The sequence below is a fragment of the Mytilus galloprovincialis genome, chromosome 12, assembly GCF_965363235.1.
Source record: "Mytilus galloprovincialis chromosome 12, xbMytGall1.hap1.1, whole genome shotgun sequence".
NCBI lineage: Eukaryota > Metazoa > Mollusca > Bivalvia > Mytilida > Mytilidae > Mytilus > Mytilus galloprovincialis.
The window spans coordinates 29,500,163-29,522,019 of record NC_134849.1 but is presented as its reverse complement, the minus strand read 5'-3'; the positions used below and the strand labels follow the sequence as shown (position 1 = coordinate 29,522,019).

Genomic DNA, 21,857 nt, shown 5'->3' with positions numbered 1-21,857 from the left:
CACATATGATTATGAAAATCAAAACTTGTCGAAAAGTAACTTAATTCTGTGTAAACGATCATAGGGTGCAAATTATTTTTGCAGACAGTTGGATATAAAATCGACACACAATTTCCTAAGTACTAAATGCATTTTGAAGATTGTTTAAAATTATCCAAAATGCTAATCAAGTTAAGTTCATGATGTAACTAATCATGCTAATGGGTTGAAGGATAATTGTTTTTTAAATTTTTTGGTAAAAAGTGTTTTTTGAAATCTCAAAAAATGCAAAAAAAAAAATTTCCTCTCAAATCCATATTTTAAATATGGAAACAACACACTGTTAATTTGAAACCTTTCTGATAAGTTTTAAGATTGTTACCGTTTTTTTAAATTCAATTTACACATACTGTCTATGGTTAATCAATTGATAATGTATACAATAAGTCTTTTAAACGATTTTTTGTGGGGCCTAACTTTGATTTACAAATAAACAAAAAAACTGTATGATTAAAAAAAAAATTATATTGCAAACATTATCTTAACCTTTAAATGAGAGATTGACATCATTCGTTGGAACTTCTGTTTTTTGTAAAATTGTCGCTTTATGTTAGTTTTTTTTCAAAAACGTTAAAATTCGCAAAACGACGTCATGAAAGCAAAAAAATATTAAAAAAAAAATAAACGGATTTATTTTTCCATTGTCATTAAGTATTACTACCTTCAATATTGGTCCAATAAACGGAAAACTTCATCTTTAATTTGAAAAAAAAGTCATGTATCGTTTCTTTTGTTGGCTAGTATATGTTTGAATTAAGGTGATGGCATCGAGTCGTTTTAGCCAGCACCCTACATTTTGCGTTCTACACGTTGTGCTTGCTTATTTTGCTGTATAATAGAGATGAATATATTGTATCTGAATCTTGGCGTACGTAAACTTACGTTTTGATGTCGAAAATTGAGAATATTTGCTAATATAACTTAGTTGGTTTGAACGCGGAAAAGTCGTTTTTGTGTATTACTGCGTTTGCGCTATATGTAGATATATTGCGATTATATTGGTTGACGATAATAGGTGGTCATTATAGAATGACACATTTTCCCTGTCTATCTTTTTCATTAATGCGAATGGGAATAGTCAAGATATCAATTTATTCGATTCACATTTTTGTTTACCTCTGCCAACTATTAGACACAAAAAAGATACATTTTTGCATTTTGAAGAATTGAAAATTGAATTTTAATAGAAATAAGAAAAGTGATACAAATAAAAAAGATATTTAGATCAACAACCATAGTAGTCAAAATATAAACAGATCTGAGTTGTGCCGCTTTGTCGAAAGTCATTATACTGTTGAAAATTTTTTTTTAAAATCCCCTTAATCGGGTTCGTCAAATTCTTACAAAATATTGAATACTAATGAAAAAGTAAATCACGTTTAACATAAAAGGGGTTTTCAATTATAAAAAAATAATAGACATAGAGGCACTTGTAAAAATGTAAGATGCATTTGCATAACGATTATGAATAAATCCGACGAGTTTTTCTGTATCCTCTATGAAAGGATTCATGTACATGATGTAGTTCGCTTAAACTTTATAATACTGCTCTGTTGCCCTGTACTTTTTATATCTCGGTATCAAAACTTGAGACCGAAGCAAAACTCTAAGCTCTGTACTGATGATCAGTGACGTCATAATGCTTGAGTAATCTTCTCAAACCTATTTTATGAAAATATAAAACTATCTTGCCTTCATAAAAATTTCGATAAAAATCGGTCAACGATTTCAACTCACAAGAAGACTGGATTTGGTGTTCTCCGAGTACTGAGTAGTGTTTTTATTATCAACGGCCCCAGAAATAGTAAGATACACTTATATGTCAATCACCAACAAGTTCACATTATGGCTTGCTATTTTTCAATATTTATGCTGATAAATTCAGACAGACTCAGATAGTATATTTGAGAGATACTTCTGTAAAGTCGTTGATACAGTATTTACAGACACACATATTGCAAAACATGTATCCTACCTCAATGAGCAATATGTTGTTGCTTCCACGCATAGAGACTAAAACGACATAGTTTTGTGTTCAATCAGATTACATACATTTCTGAACACTTGACAACTCAACACAATTGTTGAAGACCGTACTGTGACCTATAGTTGTTAATTTTTATGTCATTTGGTTACTTTTTGAGAGTGTCTCATTGGCAGTCTCGTCTTTTTTTTCATATAGCCATACACAAAGTGTTAACCTACAAACTGGTAATAACACGGACGCCTCATGTTCAAAACAGAATAAATATCAGTTATCCGGGCTGTTTTTTCAAAGTTTGCTCCAAAAATCCAAATGGAAAATTTTATCAAGCTCAAAGACTAAATTTTCAGTTTTCTTCTCAGAACGCAACCTCTGAAAATCTTTAGTGTTATATAAAATAATCAAAACACAAACAATCTGTTTAAGCAAAATGACTAAATCTTTGTTTTTCTACAAAATACATTTTTATAAACAAGTTCAATAAACAAGCTAAATATGTCGGTTAAGTATGCTAGACGGCATAAATTACTTTTTATCTTTACTCCTTGAACAATCACTATCTAATCGTGCAGAAAATGTATTTCCTCATTTTGCACAATTTAATATTGTATATCATAAAAACTAAATGCATGTCGGCTGATGAAAATAAAACCTTCATTCCGCGTTAAACTACTGCTACATCGAGCTAAAATTTATAAAACAGATATTACATACAAAGATTATTCATTAATCGATTGGGCTAATTTTCTGGTCACATGAATATATCTACCCAATTAATACGATATTCCCGTGCTTGCATTTCCTATCATGATTTTCTTGATAGAGGGTTGCTGCTCACAAGGAAACTATTAAACCAAGAGTTCCAAATGGTGAAGTTGAAATCATCCCTTCGTAAATTTTACGGACGCCATCACGAGTTGGTTGACCGTTATGGAATAACCGTATCACAAATGATATCGGATATGTTCCTTACGTCGTAACTACAATCCCCTTCCCTTTCCTGAATGTGACCTATCGAATAAGACTATTTACCGGATTTGTTATCACATAAGCAACACGACGGGTGCCGCATGTGGAGCAGGATCTGCTTACCCTTCCGGAGCACCCGAGATCACCCCTAGTTTTTGGTGGGGTTCGTGTTGTTTATTCTTTAGTTTTCTATGTTGTGTCATGTGTACTATTGTTTTTCTGTTTGTCTTTTTCATTTTTAGCCATGGCGTTGTCAGTTTGTTTTAGATTTATGAGTTTGACTGTCCCTTTGGTATCTTTCGTCCCTCTTTTACTATGTATAACTATTTCAGAAAATGTTTCGGTTAAAGTTAACTCGTTATAAAAGAGGTTAGAAAATTACAAAAATGACATTCAAATTCATAAGTTGGAAACACTTACAACACCATGGCTAAGAATGCAAAAGATTTACGGACAGACAGACAAATAACAGAATATGAAATAATAAATAGAAAACAAAAAACTAAGCAACGAAAACCTGGTGCCGTACGGGTAAACATATTCTGCCGACCAGTGACATCCGTAATGCTGTTTGTGGAGGAAAACACAAGGGATCAGTATTTTTTGGAATGTCACAGTATTTTGGCATCTTTTGTAATGACTTTGTTTTTAAGATGGGGTCTCGGTGGCCACGTGGTCTAAATACCTCTACTACTAATACTACTACTGTTATAACTATTCAGTCAACAATGAGGTTGTGAAATCAAACCCAGCTTATGCGGGTGCTCTTGACTTCAATCTTAATTGACTTGGATTGTCAGTTTTCCTAAAGGACCTGCTAAAAGGTGTCGCTCAAACATCGACAATCACGCAATCGATTAAAGAGAAAGCACGTGTTCTCTCTTAACAAATACATTGGATAAACTGATCTGGAGAATTTTGCAAGCATAAACGAAAAGGAACCTTTTCCATAACCTTTTGAACAAAGAGTGGACACGGGATCTGTTTTTAGTCAGATTTAAGTTTTTCTTTCTTTATTTACAGATTCACTTTTGCAATTATTACCATCTTTGCATGTCTGCAATGTCAACAGGTCAAGATTCAAAATGCTTCAAGCGTAATCCAGGAATATCAACTGATGGCTGTTCCATACCAATCTTTAAAAAGTTTCCATATAAAACGGTTTTTGAACCAGCATGTAACCGTCATGATATCTGCTATAGCTGTGTAAGTAATATACATCGTTAGGAAACTGGTAAGGCAGGCAAAATGTCCCAGAGATACCAAATTGATGAATGAGCACATTAAACATCTGTTTCGTCTACACATGACTCAGAAATGGCACCCAAATCGAAAAAGGCTTGACCTATAATGACATTTGATATTTGTCGTAACACGAAAGATACTGGATGAATAATGTAATAACTACGCCACCGACTGTAAATATAAAATATAACTGGAGTGTCCAACTGGTAATTGTAAAGTATTATATTGCGGTTCGGTTAAACTTAGCTAAGTTAATTCCGTTAAATAATTAAACATAGTTTAACCAAGGTTTAATAATATCTATAATAGTAATGTTAGAGAAAGTGAGGTCAAGTTGGATATTGACAACTTTGAGGTTCAGGAGTTTTGTTTCTTGTTCCATATTTCTTTATTACTTGATGTGAATCTTTGTTATTCTAAATGAACCGTTCAAATAAGTGCTTTTTAAATTTTAATTGGTTGTTATTAATGGACAAAACTGAGGTCAAGTTTGATATTGCCAATTTTAACATTTGTTGTCCAAGAGTTTATGTCCGTTATTAATTAAACAAAATAAAACAAACGAATACAATCTGATAATTTTGTTTGCTATAAATTGACAAATCTTGTTAAATGCAAGCTGATATTTATACTTAACCTTTTTGTTTATAGGGTATAAAATTCAAGAAAAGTAGATTCTATTGCGACAACCTTTTCCTTGAAGATATGAGAAAAAGATGTAAAGATAAATATAAATTTCTACAAAGGATAGCTTGCAGATTAGCTGCACGTAATGTGTACTATAAAGCTGTTCGAAAGTTTGGTTTTCTTAGTTACAAACTGAAGCCAAGAAATGAGTGCAAACAGAGTTGGGTTAAATCCTGTTTCCCATAGAATTCAGTAGTGCCTTAGTGAAGTTCCCGTGGATTAGACTAGGACGACATATGAACAATTAAAATAAATGATACTATGCCAGTTTATTTATATACTAAATCTGTATTGTGATGATTTATTTGAACCAAATGTGAAATGCACCTATATATCTTAGATTTGTTGAAAGTAAAACAACAAAAGACAAACAACAACAGCAAACGAAGACCCATTCACATGTCACTGTGCACGAAAGACAAGGTTTTTCTTTTTTTTAACATGAAACACAGATGTATCATACAAAAATTGAAACATAAAAAGATGTGATTACAAATTTTATATTGGAATAGGACAATCACAATACATTTCGATGTTAAATCACTCCTTCGTGAGACATATGATTCATGAAGACTGGTTTGAAAGATTCTGTTTAATAGCTTGAACAGTGTGATTTGCTAGTAAATAGGATTCCATGGTCAATATCCTAATTTAGAAAAAAACAAGGAGTGGTAAATCTCGATAGCATTGGACTTAATAAAAACCTAACATTGTCCCCTTCTAACGTGTAATGAGCAATCATGTTTTGAGCAACCGTTATGGATTTTATTTTCTTTCATTTCCGTTTTCCATTTATGTGTTGTTTTTTGTAACTGAAAACACAACGGAAAGCAGCATCACGAGTTAATACACAAATAACATGCGTACAATAGTCTTTTTTAAACCAGTACAATACTGTACCTCTATCACAAGTTAGATATATATGTTGGCATGTGTTGTTGTAGCCGGTCAGTTTTAGTTGTTCCGTTTTATTTCATCTTATAATTGAAATGTTTCCCTCAGTTTTGGTTTGTGAACCAGACACGGTTCAGTTTAATCGAATAATGACAATTGAATATTTGTATACTACTGTTTACTATTGCATTATTTCAACAAAACGAATGAGACTTCATATTCGAAATGTGACGAACAAAGCGCTATACCGGAAACATACACTACACTGTGTAGGCTTTTTATTTTTTGTTTTCATTTTCGACGTTGGTATTAAAAACAAAAAGGGTGATTGCTGGTTAAATGTTAATACATTTATTGTCCACAAACCAGGACACGCAATGGAATCAATGCGTTGTTAGGTGTTGTTTTAGTGTATTTCCTTTTTTTTTATTAAACCGTTGTTAGTGTTCTGTTGTACGGTACGGTAGTACCGTATCAAGATGCTTGATTTCTTGATTGACAACATATTTGTTACGTTCGGAGGACGTGTTGATCAGCAGACTGTCGGCATTCCAATGGGAACAAACTGTGCCCCTCTACTTGCCGACATGTTTCTTTATTATGATGAAGCTGACTTCATGCAGGGACTTCTTAGGAAGAAAGATAAGAAGTTAGCAATATCCTTTAACTCTACTTTCCGCTATATAGATGATGTTCTTCACCAAATAATTCAAAATTTGGTGACTATGTGGAACGCATCTATCCCATCGAGCTAGAGATAAAGGATACTACAGATACAGTTAAGTTAGCCTCATATCTTGACTTACATCTAGAAATTGACAATGAGGGTCGACTGAAAACAAAACTTGACGACAAAAGAGATGATTTGAGCTTTCCAATTGTGAACTTTCCATTTCTAAGTAGCAAAATTCCAGCAGCACCTGCATACGGGGTATATATCTTGGTTGACCGTTATGGAATAACCGTCTCACAAATGATATCGGATATATTCCTTACGTCGTAACTACAATCCCCTTCCCTTCCAGGAATGTGACTTACCGAATTAGACTATTTACCGGATTTGTAATCACTTAAGCAACACAACGGGTGCCACATGTGGAGCAGGATCTGCTCACCCTTCCGGAGCACCTGAGATCACCCCTAGTTTTTTGGTGGGGTTCGTGTTGTTTATTCTTTGGTTTTCTATGTTGTGTCATGTGTACTATTGTTTGTCTGTCTGTTTTTTTTTTCATTTTTGGCCATGGTGTTGTCAGTTTGTTTTAGATTTATGAGTTTGACTGTCCCTTTGGTATCTTTCGTCCCTCTGTTAGTATTTGGAAGATTCCATTTGTTATCTGGGATTATGTAAACGGACGAAAAAAGTTCGTATTCTCACAACTTCTCGTAACTGATTTTTTTGTCTTCTATAAATGTGAAAATGAATTAAAAGAAAATGAGGATAATTGCATAGGTTACAAATTGAACAATAACATAAATAATACATGCGTCAAAAGAAAATGAATTCCCCTTATTGATAGCCATTAATAGAACTCAACACAAAAATGGAAATGTTTCAATGGTTAATATAAAGTGACTTTTAGTTGAAATAGCAAGTTCTTATTACGTATACTTGATTTATGCTGTATTTAGATAATGAGTTGTGATCAATTACAATTATCACCCGAAAATCAAATGAAATGGATATAAGCAGCTATTGGAAACCATACGACATTCGATGTTAAAAAAAATCAATTCTCCATCATTACAAAAATAAATAGAAAACAATCCAACTGAAAAAACTAACAGTTAAAGGTTGAACAAATTAGTTATCAAAAAACAATTACGAAAAAAGGGCAGCAGTAGTATAGCCTGTTCAAAAGTCATTAATCGTTTGAGAGAAAACAAATCCGAGTTACAAACTATTATTACTTATTGTTCGGTGTGAGCCTAGGCTCCGTTTTGAAGGCCGTACATTGATCTATAATGGTTTACTTTTATTAATTGTTATTTGAATGGAGAGTTGTCGCATTGGCACTCACACCACATCTGTTACTGGCTTTAACATTTTTGCGAGCTCCCAACCCTTTCCTAATCTTGAACAGTTGTGTTACAGCACCATTGTGATGTTGCTTAACTTCGAAAAATGACACACATTACCAGACCAGTCATTACTTTATGTTTAACACTTACCACTAGAAGTCTTTCGGAGAGTGATAAATTTGCACTTCCAGAGCACACTGGTATAAATCACTGCCGATAATCTTGACATGGGGTCCAGTGTCGGCTTTAAGAGATTAAAGTAACCCAATTATTAAGTCATGGTGTTGTACCTTAATCGACTTGTCGCACGGGAGTTAAATGGTACAAGATGAACAATTGGGTCGAACTAAGGCACAATTTAAATTGGATTAACCGATTTCAGTCAAATTCAATAAAAAAAAATGTGCTATACAGATGGCAAACAATAATCCCTCGAAATGCATACCCCAGATGTTAAGATACTTTAATTTGACAATATTAGAGCTATTGGTCTATCGATATATTGTTGATTTCTTAAGTTTATATACATGTATATAATAGTTGATTTTTTTTAAATGGCGAAAAGAACTCGCTTTTCATCTTCAACAACAGATAGCTAGGAAACCTGTTGGACAAAACGTTGTTTTATAATATATTAGTAAGACACAACTGACCCCCTGAAATTGTTTGGTAAATGATATACAATAATTGGCAAATAAAGGCATTAGTAGTATATAGCTGTTCGAAACGCATAAATCGATAGAAAAAAAACCCAAATCGGGGTAACAAACTCAAACGAGGAAAAAGCATCAAAAATAAGAGGAGAACAATGACACAACATAAACACAATATTAACACGTTACACACACAGAAACGAATCAAGCATTAGACAAACTCCGATGAGAATAACAAATATATCGTCAAAACTAAATACATGAATGTTGGATAGAAAAGTACCATGACACGTCTTGTAGCAATACGAATTCGCACTCAAATAAAAGCAGAGACAAACGACACTACAGAAACACAATGATAAAATGTAACAAACACAGAAACGAACTATAATATATAGCATGGGCCATTTTTCTGACTTGGTACAGGACATTTTATACAGAAAAAAATGGTGGGTTGAACCTGGTGTTGTGTCATGCCCAACCTCCCGCTTTAATCGCAATGTTAAATATAACATTATATTGACAACATAACATGACAAGACTACAATACAAATAAAAGGGAGGACAGAGAAACACACGAATAACATATCTCTTTTTCTTGAAGTAAATGCACACTATCCTTCAAGATACTCGGCGATTAAACGACTGCGACAAAAGTTGAAAGCACGATGAAAAAAAAAATCACAAGTATCATAATCTGTGCTGAATAACATGTAACAATTAAAAGAATTGAGATAGCCCAAAATTGCCTTTGGTCATCAATGTTATCTGGAAGTTCGAGTGAATACAAGTACGGTAAAGAGTTTCCGCAATTGATCAAGCTCTTGTGTCTTAATCATATGTTTTTGCAATTTTTCTTTCACGCATAAACTAGATATGACACTGTTTCCATTTTTCATAGAAACGGAAAGGACTTGGGAAATATTTGATGTAGCCGAGATGTTTCGATGGTTGAGTAAAAAAAACTTCATTGATCAGTGTAGCTGATGAGGAGTTGATAGAGGCATTTGTTATAGTTATGTACGACAGAACATCAACAACATTTTACATCAATGAATCTAGGCTAGAATTGTTTGTTAGCAAGCAAAACTAGTATGACACAATTTCGCCCTTCAAATGTGCACTACATGAACACAATTAACGATCTGCGTATCAAGGTGTTCATGCAACTTGTTCTGGTAGATGCAAGTTCTACACACATGGTTGTACATGAACAATAGTGTGTTCTTGTAGCTGTTAGAGAGTTTCGTAATCGTCAAAATTACAAACCACGGATGATTGTGAGTATCTTATTTGCCAAGGACGTTGCCAGATTGTAATGTGTTATGGAGATAATCTTTCTCTGTGGCAGAAAAACAGCTTGTGCATTCATTTCATTATTCTATTCTTTTTTTTGTTACTGTCTCCTAAAACTAACATTAAAGTATATTGTTAACACAAACCAACAAAACAAAAAACGCGCAACAGCTATGACTAAATTCTCTAGATCATGCCCGTTCAGGACACACATTGTTACAATTTTGATCAGTTATAGAAGAATCTGTCACGACATATTCGTGACTTTAATTCGACTAGGCAAAATCAAATGAGTTTCCCTGAATACTTCCAGATGTACCTAACTGTCAGGGTTCTTATTCGACCTTTCCAGACCATTCATGATCATTAGGAATATGTTATAAGACATTTCCAATCATTCAGCAAAGTCATTCAACTTTTATTTTAACTTTTCGTGTCCAAGCGCTCTCTGATTTCTTTCAGAAGCAGTAATCAGCAATCTGTGGACGCTGAACTAAATATTTTTTTAGTTAAGGAAGTATTCTTCTGACGTTTCAGTCTCGCTGAAAACTTGTTCGGGAGTTTTCTAAAATATGTGATACTAGTGGAAAATATCAATGAAATTTAAAAAAGGTTATAATCAATCTTAACTTTTCCAATTAGTAGTTTTTAAGTATTCAATTTTTTTTACCAATTAAGTCAATCTTATGATGAAAATTTCGAGAAAATGGGTGAGGGATACAAAAAATGATTTCTTCAGAAACATGTAAATCCCACATTCCTTTTTTGTTTTGAATTCATTTTTCTCAAATATGACTTTTTTTCAATCATTTATAATAAAGAAGTTGAAAAAATATGAAAACTGTACTCCAAACGGAGAAAAATCACAAATTTACAAAATTGTCAAAATGGTAATAGTTATCAAAGGTACCAGGATTATAATTTAGTACGCCACACGCGCATTTTGTCTACGTAAGACTTATTAGTGACGCTCACATCAAAATATTTATAAAGCCAAACAAGTACAAAGTTAAAGAGCATTGAAGATCTAAAATTCAAAAAAGTTGTGCCAAATACGGCTAAGGTAATCAATGCCCGGGATAAGAAAATACTTAGTTTTTCGAACATTCAATGTTTTGTAAACAGAAATTTATAAAAATGACCACATTATTGATATTCATGTCAACACCGAAATGTTCACTACGGGGCTAAACGTCCACAAGCAGTGGCATCGACCCAGTGGTGTAAATAGTTATCAAAGGTACCAGGATTAATTTGATACAAAAAAGCATCAACATATGATAAAACTTTCTTATATCAACACATATTTTAGTTCAAATTTTAATCAGATTGTTTCCCATCATCTTTTTTTAAAAGTAGGACAAAACGTTTTATTGTGGAATTGTGACTTTTTTCCTGATAATAGCCTTTAAATAGGTAATAACTAATGAAAATTGGGATAATCATAAAATTAGATACTTTCAAAGGGCAGTATAGCAAAAAATTAGTACACCACCATTTGATTTTGTCTTCACAAATAATCTTTTTACAGTCATATAAACCCAAAAATCAGGTTTAGCAAAATTTTAAATTAATTTAGTTTAATTCTATAAATTGTTGACTCCTCAGAGGTGTACATCATTAAGGGCATACAGTTCATGAAGTATAGTTTATATTGCAACAGACGTTTTCCTAAAGATATGATGAAAAAATGCAGAGAGAGGTATATACGATTGAAAATGTTTGTTTGCAGAACATCTGCACTTCATGTATATAATAAATATTTTCGGAAGTTCAGACTGCCGCCAAAAGCGGAGTGCCACCAGGGTTAGGTCATCGCCTGTTTTCCGAAGGAGAGAATAACAATTAAAAACCTAGGGTAATATGTTTGTTGACGTTTGTGTCAAGTCTCTTATATTAATAAAGTGTGTTGATTTTATTATAAAACATCTAAATATAGACGTTTACCTAACGAATAGGTAAATATTTGATATCGTAAACACATCTTTAAAATTAATCAATACATATAACGGATTATCAAAATGTCGAGTTTTGTAATCTGTTTAAAACAACACAGATAAAACAGTATCTATACATATGCATATAGGGATAGGTTGATTGTGATAGGTTAGAAGTGGAAACTCCTGTTGGATTTGATGTAAGCGTCCCTTTATTAAAAAAAAATGTAGCAAAGGGTAAGTTTTTATTCATGAACGATTTATCGCGGGCATGTTGATAAGTTGACACATATACAAACAAATTCAATACATACATATATTATATATTTTGGATGACAAAGTTGTCTAATTTTTGTGAATGGATACCAACAGAGAGATTCAAAAATCGCCGGGGAATATACTTTTCATCCACAATTTGAATCACAAAATCTTCCTCATTACACATGTTACAATGTGACGTAGTCGATACCTAAACAGAGGACTAAGGAATTTCAAAGGCTCACAGAGGGAAAGTATTGACGTGAATTTGTCAATAGTACATCGTTAATACAAAATCCCTCAATTTACACTTGAGATACTTATCATGTGTTATTGTTTTCAAAATGTTATTACACGTTATAAAATACTCGATAAAACTATCTTCACAACAAATTAGAAAATACAATGCGGATCGTATCAGGTTGGGTTTCTAAATATTTGTGTTGTTAAAATCATAGCCATAAACACACATACAAAGACAACACATGAACTCTAAAACCTGTTGAAAAAATTCTTAACGGGAAAACATTGTCAACTGAAGACAAAAAGCTGCATTTAAATGGATTTTCTCAAAATATTTAGAAATAATAAGCATGTAATAAATACAGATGATGCATTGTGAATATTTAACAAATACCCGTTAATTTAGACATGGTTAATCCATGATATACGGGTAAATCAGGTCTCAGACAGGGTATATACTGTGACATTACAGAGTTACGGCTCATATCCCATTCGCCTTCAGCTTACAGAATGTAAACGCTAAACTGGGATTGTCACAATATATACCCTGTATGCGACCTCTTTACCATAAAATATAGCATGAGTTCCAAGACAGGCAAGGGAAGAATCAAATTTTGCTTACGCAAAAAAACAGATTTATTATCGTTGTGCTGATATTTAGATATTATAAATATAATATGTTTGTTCAGCAGTGTATCGCCTTCATTGAAGATACAATGGCTGGATCTGTCGTAGATATGTTACTTGTTCAGATCTTTTAAAATATATTGTATATACATGATATATATACACGTTGTTTGTATTTCATTATTCAAGTAGTATTAAACTTTAGCAATATTGCGCAATATATTCAATTTACAGTTAACAGTCAACATGAATCGGAACTCAAGAAATGATGAAAAGGATGACGAGCAAAATGTTCGAGGATTGAGGAAAATAAGTTACTGGGAAAAATACTGCGTCAAACGTTTTCCTTATCCAGGAAGGCGCAGATACACACCATCAATTTACCAGTCTGAAGACGTAGGAATCGCAGTCTCAAATGACGTTTTCGGGCTAACAATCAGTCAGTTCGAACGAATGTATAGAGCTTGTTTAGACAGAAGGAAATCGCGAGAACAATATATAATGAATCTAAGATATCCGGACAAAACTTCGGATGAATATATGGAATACTTACAGGATAGTTCAGATAACAATAAAGGTATTTACATATTCATATTGAAAAATACATAGAAAATCACAACGGAAGATTAATGTTGACATTTTACAAATTAAGAATATCTTTTAGCCAAAGAGTAATATACTTAGTTTAAAATTGAAAAACTTAAGTCAAAACAAATTGGAAAACTTAATTAATTCATTCATTTGTTCATCCTGTAAAAAAGATGTAGCTAAATTTAGTGCTGCTAAATCTTGTCTTTGTCTGTAAACACGCAGTGCTGGCCACAGATCACAATTAATTCCTCTATCTGTTCTTTATAACGTTCAGTATCATTAAAAATATGCACGATGCACTTTTGTCAATTTTTTTGTGTGTGAAATGTATAATACTAGCCCAGATATATATCCAAGATTCAGAAATATTGAAGCAATCACTTTTACAAATTTAGCCAAAACACATCCATACCCCTATTGTCAAGTCAAGAGATGTATCGAAAACTGTACATATTACCTTTTTGCACTTGGCCTAATCACTCATTTCATTTCAAAATCAGTTTAAATACAACATCCAAACATTTATTTCACCTCTCTTTCATTTACACCCAAAAAATCAAAGAAATGAGTGAGGAAGGGAAAGAAAAAAAATAAGGAAAAATATACTCTAATTAAAAGGAGCTATATTCGTGGACAACGAAAAGCGGGGTCATTAACTGTGGTCTTTGGCCTGTTGTGTTGCATGTACATGTTATGTCAATATCAGGTAGGATTTCTGTGTCTGTATTTTTTAAAAGAAAATATTGGTTTAAGAAACATCCAAATACACGATAAGAACATTCAAAGACCAAATAGTGTCATGTGATCTATTCGATTCAACTGTTTTGACTAGTAGTTGTTTGAAGAACTCGAATGCTGTAGCTGTTTTGTTTTTACCTTTATTTTTATCTGAGCATGCAAATTTTAGATTAAATGTAAGATGTTTTTTTCATGAGATGAACACAAAATAAAACGTCAAATTCCGAGATTCAATAAAAAATGACATTTTCAACAGAATCAAATTTAACCTATAGAAAAACTCGTGGCAGGCCACACTGCGTTATAATTTATCACTTGAATCAAAACCTTGATATTGTAATTTTGATTGAGAGGGATAAGTATCACGAATAATATAAAAGTTCAAGGTTATTCAAAAAGGGGAGGTTCATAAAAAACTGACCAAAAATCAAACGGTAACAACCAATGAGATAAGTAAAAAACAACTTCTTTATGCATGACTTTCTACTAGTATTTCCCGACAAAAAATGGCGTGTTAGACCTGGTTCAATAGCTAAAGAAGCATCACACCTGTATGACAGTTGTTCATTGTTCTGTCATATTGAAAAAAGTGGTTCATCAACACAAATACATATAATATACGCTTTGGATCAAATTCGACCTATTTAAAATAAATATTAATATACCTATTAATGTATTTTAAGTTTAAAAAGATCTGTTTGACAATAAAGTTGAGATTTAAAAAGTACAAAGCAGAAACAAGTACACACCGACTATCTTTATTTCGTTTTTGAAGGTTCCAAAATCAATCAAGGTGTTATAGTAAGGTGTTCATCGTCCAGAAAAGCGTCCTTGTAACGAGTTTTAGTCAACTGATAACACACGGTTTTTTTTGTTGGTAAATTATAGGAAAATCATTATATTTCACAGTCATGATTGTGGTCGTAAAAAAAAGAGGGACGAAAGATACCAAAGGGACAGTCCAACTCATAAATCTAAAACAAACTGACAACGCCATGGCTAAAAATGAAAAAGACAAACAAACAACAGCACACACGACACAACATAGAAAATTAAAGAATAAACAACACTAACCCCACCAAAAAACTAGGGGTGATCGCAGGTGCTCCAGAAGGGTAAGCAGATCCTGCTCCACATGCGGCACCCGTCGTGTTGCTTATTTGATAACAAATCCGGTAAATTGTCTAATTCGGTAGGTCACATTCATGAAAGGGAAGGGGATTGTAGTTACGACGTAAGGAACATATCCGATATCATTTGACTCATGGTCACGATTTATTTTCTAAATTTTGTGTTTTTACAGGATACCCCCTAAATCCCGTATTGAACGGGATATCTTTAACACAAAAAAATACAATACTTACGCTTTTTTTTTCGTGGTGAAAACAGTTATTTTAGCATGACGTCCTTCAAAGGCTTTGGGTACACACTCGTGGTAAATTATGAATATATGTTCCAATCGTACTCCAACGTCATATGCTTTTATTATACATAAAAGACATTTAAATAAATTATCAATACAATGCATCCAAATCTATCTAAATACGATATTGTATATAGTTTGAGCATGTCACTAATTATGTTTACTGCGTTCTTTTACGCCAATCTAAAAGTGCGTTAATTTATGGGAACGGCAAATATTTGCCTCCACCTAGAGCATTTCGATCCAAAAGAATTGCCGTATTTATCCTATTAGAATTGAAATATTTCATGGGGGCTTAAATATATCTAGATTTTACCACAGGTTGGCCCTTTATGACAAATATTTTACGCTGAGCGATATTCAAGCCCCCATGAATTATTTCTTAATTAAAATATAGTTTATCAACTAAATATATGATATAACAAAAGCGGAAATTATTTAAATGGTGTTGATATAATTATTTCAACAGTCAAGTAAGACTAAAATGTTGCTTTAAAGTTACCACATGTTCAGCGAAAGTAGAATTATTGCGTGTATCTTCATGATAATTTTTGCTCTGATTAAGCGATAAGACGCAGTGCGTGTGTGTGCCAACTTTCATGTGTGAGATAAAAGTCATTTAAAACACTGAAGAAATAAGCTATTAGAAACACAAACTATGTAAACATTTTGGCATTGATAAAGAACGGATTATCCCGTGAAATAATCATTGCTTACACTATTAGGTCATTAACAAAGACAGTGGACACTCATTAAATTTCTCAGTTTTGCTTGGTGTGTGGTTGAGTAATTTTGTTTTGAATAGCTAGATAACTTAAGTAAATTATTATTATCTTCGAAAGAATAATATGCTTAGTGTCTGTTTTTCAAGACATTCAAATTTTTATTGAATATATAGTTTGTTATAATTGTAGTATAACAACCAAATCGGTCAATTTCGTGTCACACTCTGAATATACCAAGACTACTAAGTATGTTATGGTTTTGCATGATTTTATTGTTACCAAAATACCCCCTCGTTGTAAAAGACAACACAAATGTGGCATCGATCTTTCTTTGAATTATAGAACAGCAGAAACAACTGCAATAATTCATCAGCTATATGTTTGTTTAAACAAATTTCTAAAGCAAATTGCCATATGTGTCCAGATTACAGCAGGACAGGTGTTTTTTCGTTTGTGGTTACAAATTCTGCGCTTATTCCACGGCTTTCATTTTTTTCTCTCACTTTTGTACAAATCTATATCCTTAAATATCATTCATTTCATGTTACAGAGTGTTCTTTGTCTTCAAGTCTTTTGCAAAAACAGTGTTTTTCAGTTTATACCAGGCCAAGTTACTGTAAGCTTGCGGAAAAATTAAATTAAAATCTGTCTTAGAAATTTACGATCATAACCATTATTACCGTAATACTTAAATGACCTAAGATTAAACTGATACAGCAAGTTTTACTAACTAACTGAATAATGTCGAAATTCTTAGAAAAAAGGATAATATGTACATACATTCTCGCCGCGATGTAGCCGTTGTGTGGCGTAAAGCTAAAAACGATCAATCAATGAACAAATTCCTTATATGCCTGTTCCAAATTAGGATCGAACCGATATTTGAATGGTTGTGGTTGTTTCAAGGCTGTCAATTTGTTTTTGCAAATTGTTTTGTTATACAATATTCATGTTTGACAGGTTTTTTTTTCTCAAATGAATTTATTCAATGTAAAAAATATATTTATACCCGGAAATTTCATAGCCAACCATTCAATATGATTTTTTTATCGTTGAAGACTGAACACTTGCCAAAACTGCTTTCCTCCGCATCTTTTTATTAAATATACAGGTATTACTTGAAATAAACATTATTAATGTTCCATGCAAATAAGGTAAGGTCAGATGAACTTGGCCATAAAGACATGTACACTTTGCTTCCATCACAAGGACAGAATATAAATGACCCACTACTTGTTTCTGAGATAAAGACTTGATCAGTAAAACGTAACCTTGTTCATTGATCAATGCAATAAGGTCGAGGTCAGGTGAACCACGTATGACCGACATGTAGACCTTGCAAGGCTGCTATATATTACTCACCGAATATAACTATCTTTAAACTTATGATAATAGAGATGCGAAGGATGCCAAAGGGACATTCAAACTCATAATGAAACATTCACATAACGGGAAAAAAAGCTTCACAGTTTTTTTAGCAGTCACTAATCCATAGAAGTGATGTCAAAGAAAATAATTACATGACAGACGGTAACTTCTGAACACAATTTATCTATAAACAAAATAATATGACCCGATTCCTCTACATATTAGTCTCTGATGCATGATTTTTTATTATTAATTGTTTTCGGCATATAACTAGCTGTCAGTAACTGCGAGTACTCACAAATCGTATTTTCTTGTTAATTCGACCTGTTGATACTGTTTATAATGCTTTTTTGTTATTTTATATTTATATGGATCTTGTCTATATACCAGCTTTGAATATTTGAAATATCTAAAAATTTCACTCTTCTTACTACATTTGTATAATCTTTAAGATTTACCTGTATTATGAAAACCGTTTTTTTTCTAAAGTGAGTATTTTCGAAGGATTAAATATTTCGCAGTGGTGTTTTGCCATGGCTTTGTTTGGACTTTTTTGTTTGCTTTTTGGCCTTGAATGTTTGTCCCCAATATTGTATTAACTGTGCATTTGCATTCAGATATCGCCGATCAAATTTATTTATTAAGGGAAAAAACACGTTAAACCAAACAAAAACGCCAGCTTAAAAAGAGATATATCTTAGACTGTGAATTTGATAATTGTCATTGACGTCAACATTAAAAGCTATTTTCATTGTTAACAAATCTCATATATAGTATATACAATTTCTCGAGTAGGTAAGCATTAGAAAAACATAATGTTAACGGTTAACAAATTAAAAACAGCAATATAAAAACCGGGTGTGTTTATTGCATTTCCGGTAAACCGAGGAAGAGATGCAACACGAGCAAGTCATAATATTTTGTATATAAAAAAAACATAATACAATGCAGATAAAAACAGGGAGACTAAAGTAAATAGAAATATACACAATGTATAACTGACGACATATTGTATCATTTGTAAGTTAGACACTTAACATATATCTAGTAAGTCGCAGTTAATTCCTGTGATTGTTTTAAAAAAAAGGACGAACAGATTTTTGCCAGAATCATGGCTCATAATTATTATTATAAGACACAGATGACGTTTAACAGAGTGCAAGTACCAGCTGACAGCTGTTCAACATTGCAGGAGTTGATAAAAACATATTCTAAACTGGGGTAAAATTAGGTTTATTTTATTGGTTCTTTCACTTTATATGCAAAAGGTCATGTTTACAGTTGTAACGATTCTTTCAGTTTTAGTTTGTTACCTTTACTTGTATTTTTTCGATTGAAAAAAACTAGTTATCGGTGATTAAATATCGTTTGAGCTTACGATTCACAATACTAGATACCCACTATGTATACATTTAAATGATGGTATAATACAAAATATCGTTTGGATCTAATATAAAAGATCGTGTGGAAAAATCAGCAGTGAACAAAAAAGTATGTATTACTATGTAAATGTCATGACAATTTTTAGTTTAATAATTGAATAATAATATGTTTTATAGATGACATGTCCTGGACGGCAAATGATTCGAAGGAGAGAAACTTATACGAACACTTAGTGAATACAGCTGGTACTGAAGTAGAGATACGTAAAAGGCAACAATTATTTATCACACAGGATATAATACAAAATACAATAGGGAAAACAGTAGGGGCAAAGTTAACACAAATCTCCAGCGGAAGTTTAGCAGAAGGAATTGATTTACCAGGTAGTGACATAGATATAATGTTTGTCATCAAAGACGTAGACGTAATACGTGATGTAAAGAATATCAAACATTCAGTACAACTGACAACACTGGTAATGGAGAATGATAATGATCATCCTGGTTTTACTAGACTCCGATTAATAGCAGGAGGTGACGGTGAATCTATCTTTATACAACCCGAATGCTTTGAAAGTATCAGAAAAGGTTTATATTTGTCAGTAAACACATTTGTAAGTAATATAAATAAGAAACTCACCAATTGTCAGTTCTCACTCCACGGCCCCTGTCTATCAGATAAAGGTCAAAACATGGATGTTGCTGTTTGTCTACGAAGTAGATACCTACCTTACAATGCATTACCCTGGGCATCGCGTTACCGATTGCAATGGCCGCCGAATTCTGTAATTGACAAGATTGAAAAAGACGGATGTTTGCTTGTACCTATTGGACCAAGGAATATGCCAGATTGTGATATATTATGGAGATTATCTTTCTCCGTGGCAGAAAAGCAACTTGTACATTCGTTTAACTTCACTCAACTGTTATGTTACTGTCTTCTTAAACTAACATTAAAGCATATCATTAACACTAACAAACATGCCGAAAGTTTGTTGTGTTCTTACTTTCTGAAAACAGCTTTATTCTGGGTCTCAGAAGAAGTTGATATTGACACATTTCAATTATCTAAATTATATTCTTGTTTTTGTCGCTGTATAAATAAAATAATATTTTGGGTAAATAACTGTTATTGTCCGAACTATTTTATACCTGAACATAATATGTTCCTAGGAAAGATCAATAGAGAAAACAGTAAAATGCTAATAAATGTATTGTATAAAATAAAGTGTGACGGAATTTATGGATTGATACATAGTGTATTTCTATACGAAAATGGACATCATCGTTTATTAAGCACACAGCTTGAAACTTCATTTATTATGTTAGACTTACTATTTTACAGGATATCTGATGCAGATATTTGTAAAATGAATGACATATCGGTCTGTTTGAAATTACTTGTATTTATTGAGGATTTACTTAAGTCGAAAACGTGTAAATTTATTGTTGATGTATGCAAACATCATCATGCCCAAATGAGTCAATTTGCAGCACAATTACTACCAGCCCAAGTAGTAACGACTGAAAGGTACAGAACACACAAACGTTATCATAGATATTTACAGAACGGTATTAAGACAGAAGCTGTCTCGTGATGGGTGTTATACGCGTCGTTTTATTATGTAACAGGACAGTTCAATGTTACACTGGGACTCACGGATTATATTCTTTCAAGATGTTCAACTGATATGGTACCAATGTTCTGTCAAAATTACCAAGACAGACATATCAAGTATTATATTAATCGTGTACATTCCACAATAACACTTTGTGACAAGATGAAAATGGCAGTTGTTAGCGATGTTTGCTACATACATCAGTCCTCGCTAATTCCAAACGAACTACAGCTGGATGTAAATGACTATAGCCTATTAATACCCCCTACTGTTATGTCTCACTGTCTTAGGTTTCTCTGCTATAATCATGTAGGTGATACTAATAAAAGACAACAGTCTTTAAGTGATTTAGAATCAACAGTGAAGAGGAGGAGTTTCATATCGACCACTACTTTATCTAATTCAATAACAATACTTGGAATATGCTTTGAATTATCCGGTGATAAGAACACAGCCTATCAGTGTTATGAAGAAGCTTTAAAATGTGATGGTGTTATATGTTCTACAGCAGAGGCAAGGAAGTTACAGCTTTTAATAGATTAAGTATAAGCATTAAGCATCAACATTAATTGAAGAATGTAAACAAATATCAGTCAATTAAGTGACAGACTATCTGTGTATTCATTGGATGCATCAAGTATGAATCTAAATGACAAAACCAAATTACCGAAGACCTAGATAACTACTTACATCACTTATCATTAATACAAAAATGATTTCAGCTTTACGTAGATTTAACTACTAGTAAAGCTACATTTAACCTTTAGGAACACTTGTGTACAGTGCCTTTATAAAAAGTTTGATAAATTTGTATATATTATGAAAATACTATATTATGTACAAATGATGTATTGTTAAAAAACAGATTATTCATATGTGAATAGGTATTGTGTAGCTGTTAACAGAACAAATACATGGAGAGTTCCTGAATGATTCATATCTTCAGGTTGTACGACCATGTTATAAATATTATGTTAATATATATATATATACAAATTAAAGTTTTCTGCTCAACACGCACGTTTTGTTAACAAACAATTCCGTAGTGATACCGAACAAACAAAAAACAAACCAAGAACAAATATACGAAGACAATGAGCATTGAAGACCCATTATTTTTAATTTTGTTTGCCAAATAAAGCTAAGGTTATATGTTACTG

General features: G+C 32.5%; 1 protein-coding gene and 1 long non-coding RNA gene across 2 annotated transcripts; both read left to right on the top strand.

Annotated features, from left to right (window-relative positions):
• Positions 1-11,750: 11,750 nt before the first annotated feature.
• Positions 11,751-19,349, top strand: LOC143054809 (uncharacterized). Its single transcript, XR_012971825.1, has 3 exons — positions 11,751-11,960; positions 13,086-13,428; positions 19,256-19,349. It is a non-coding gene; the product is annotated as an uncharacterized LOC143054809 (long non-coding RNA).
• A 76-nt stretch (positions 19,350-19,425) lies between these two features.
• LOC143054456 (uncharacterized) lies at positions 19,426-21,652 on the top strand (the record flags this gene model as incomplete). Its single annotated transcript, XM_076227465.1, has 1 exon — positions 19,426-21,652. A coding segment is annotated over one exon (1,251 nt), but the record flags the coding sequence as incomplete, so codon positions are not given.
• Between the last annotated feature and the right edge of the window lie 205 nt (positions 21,653-21,857).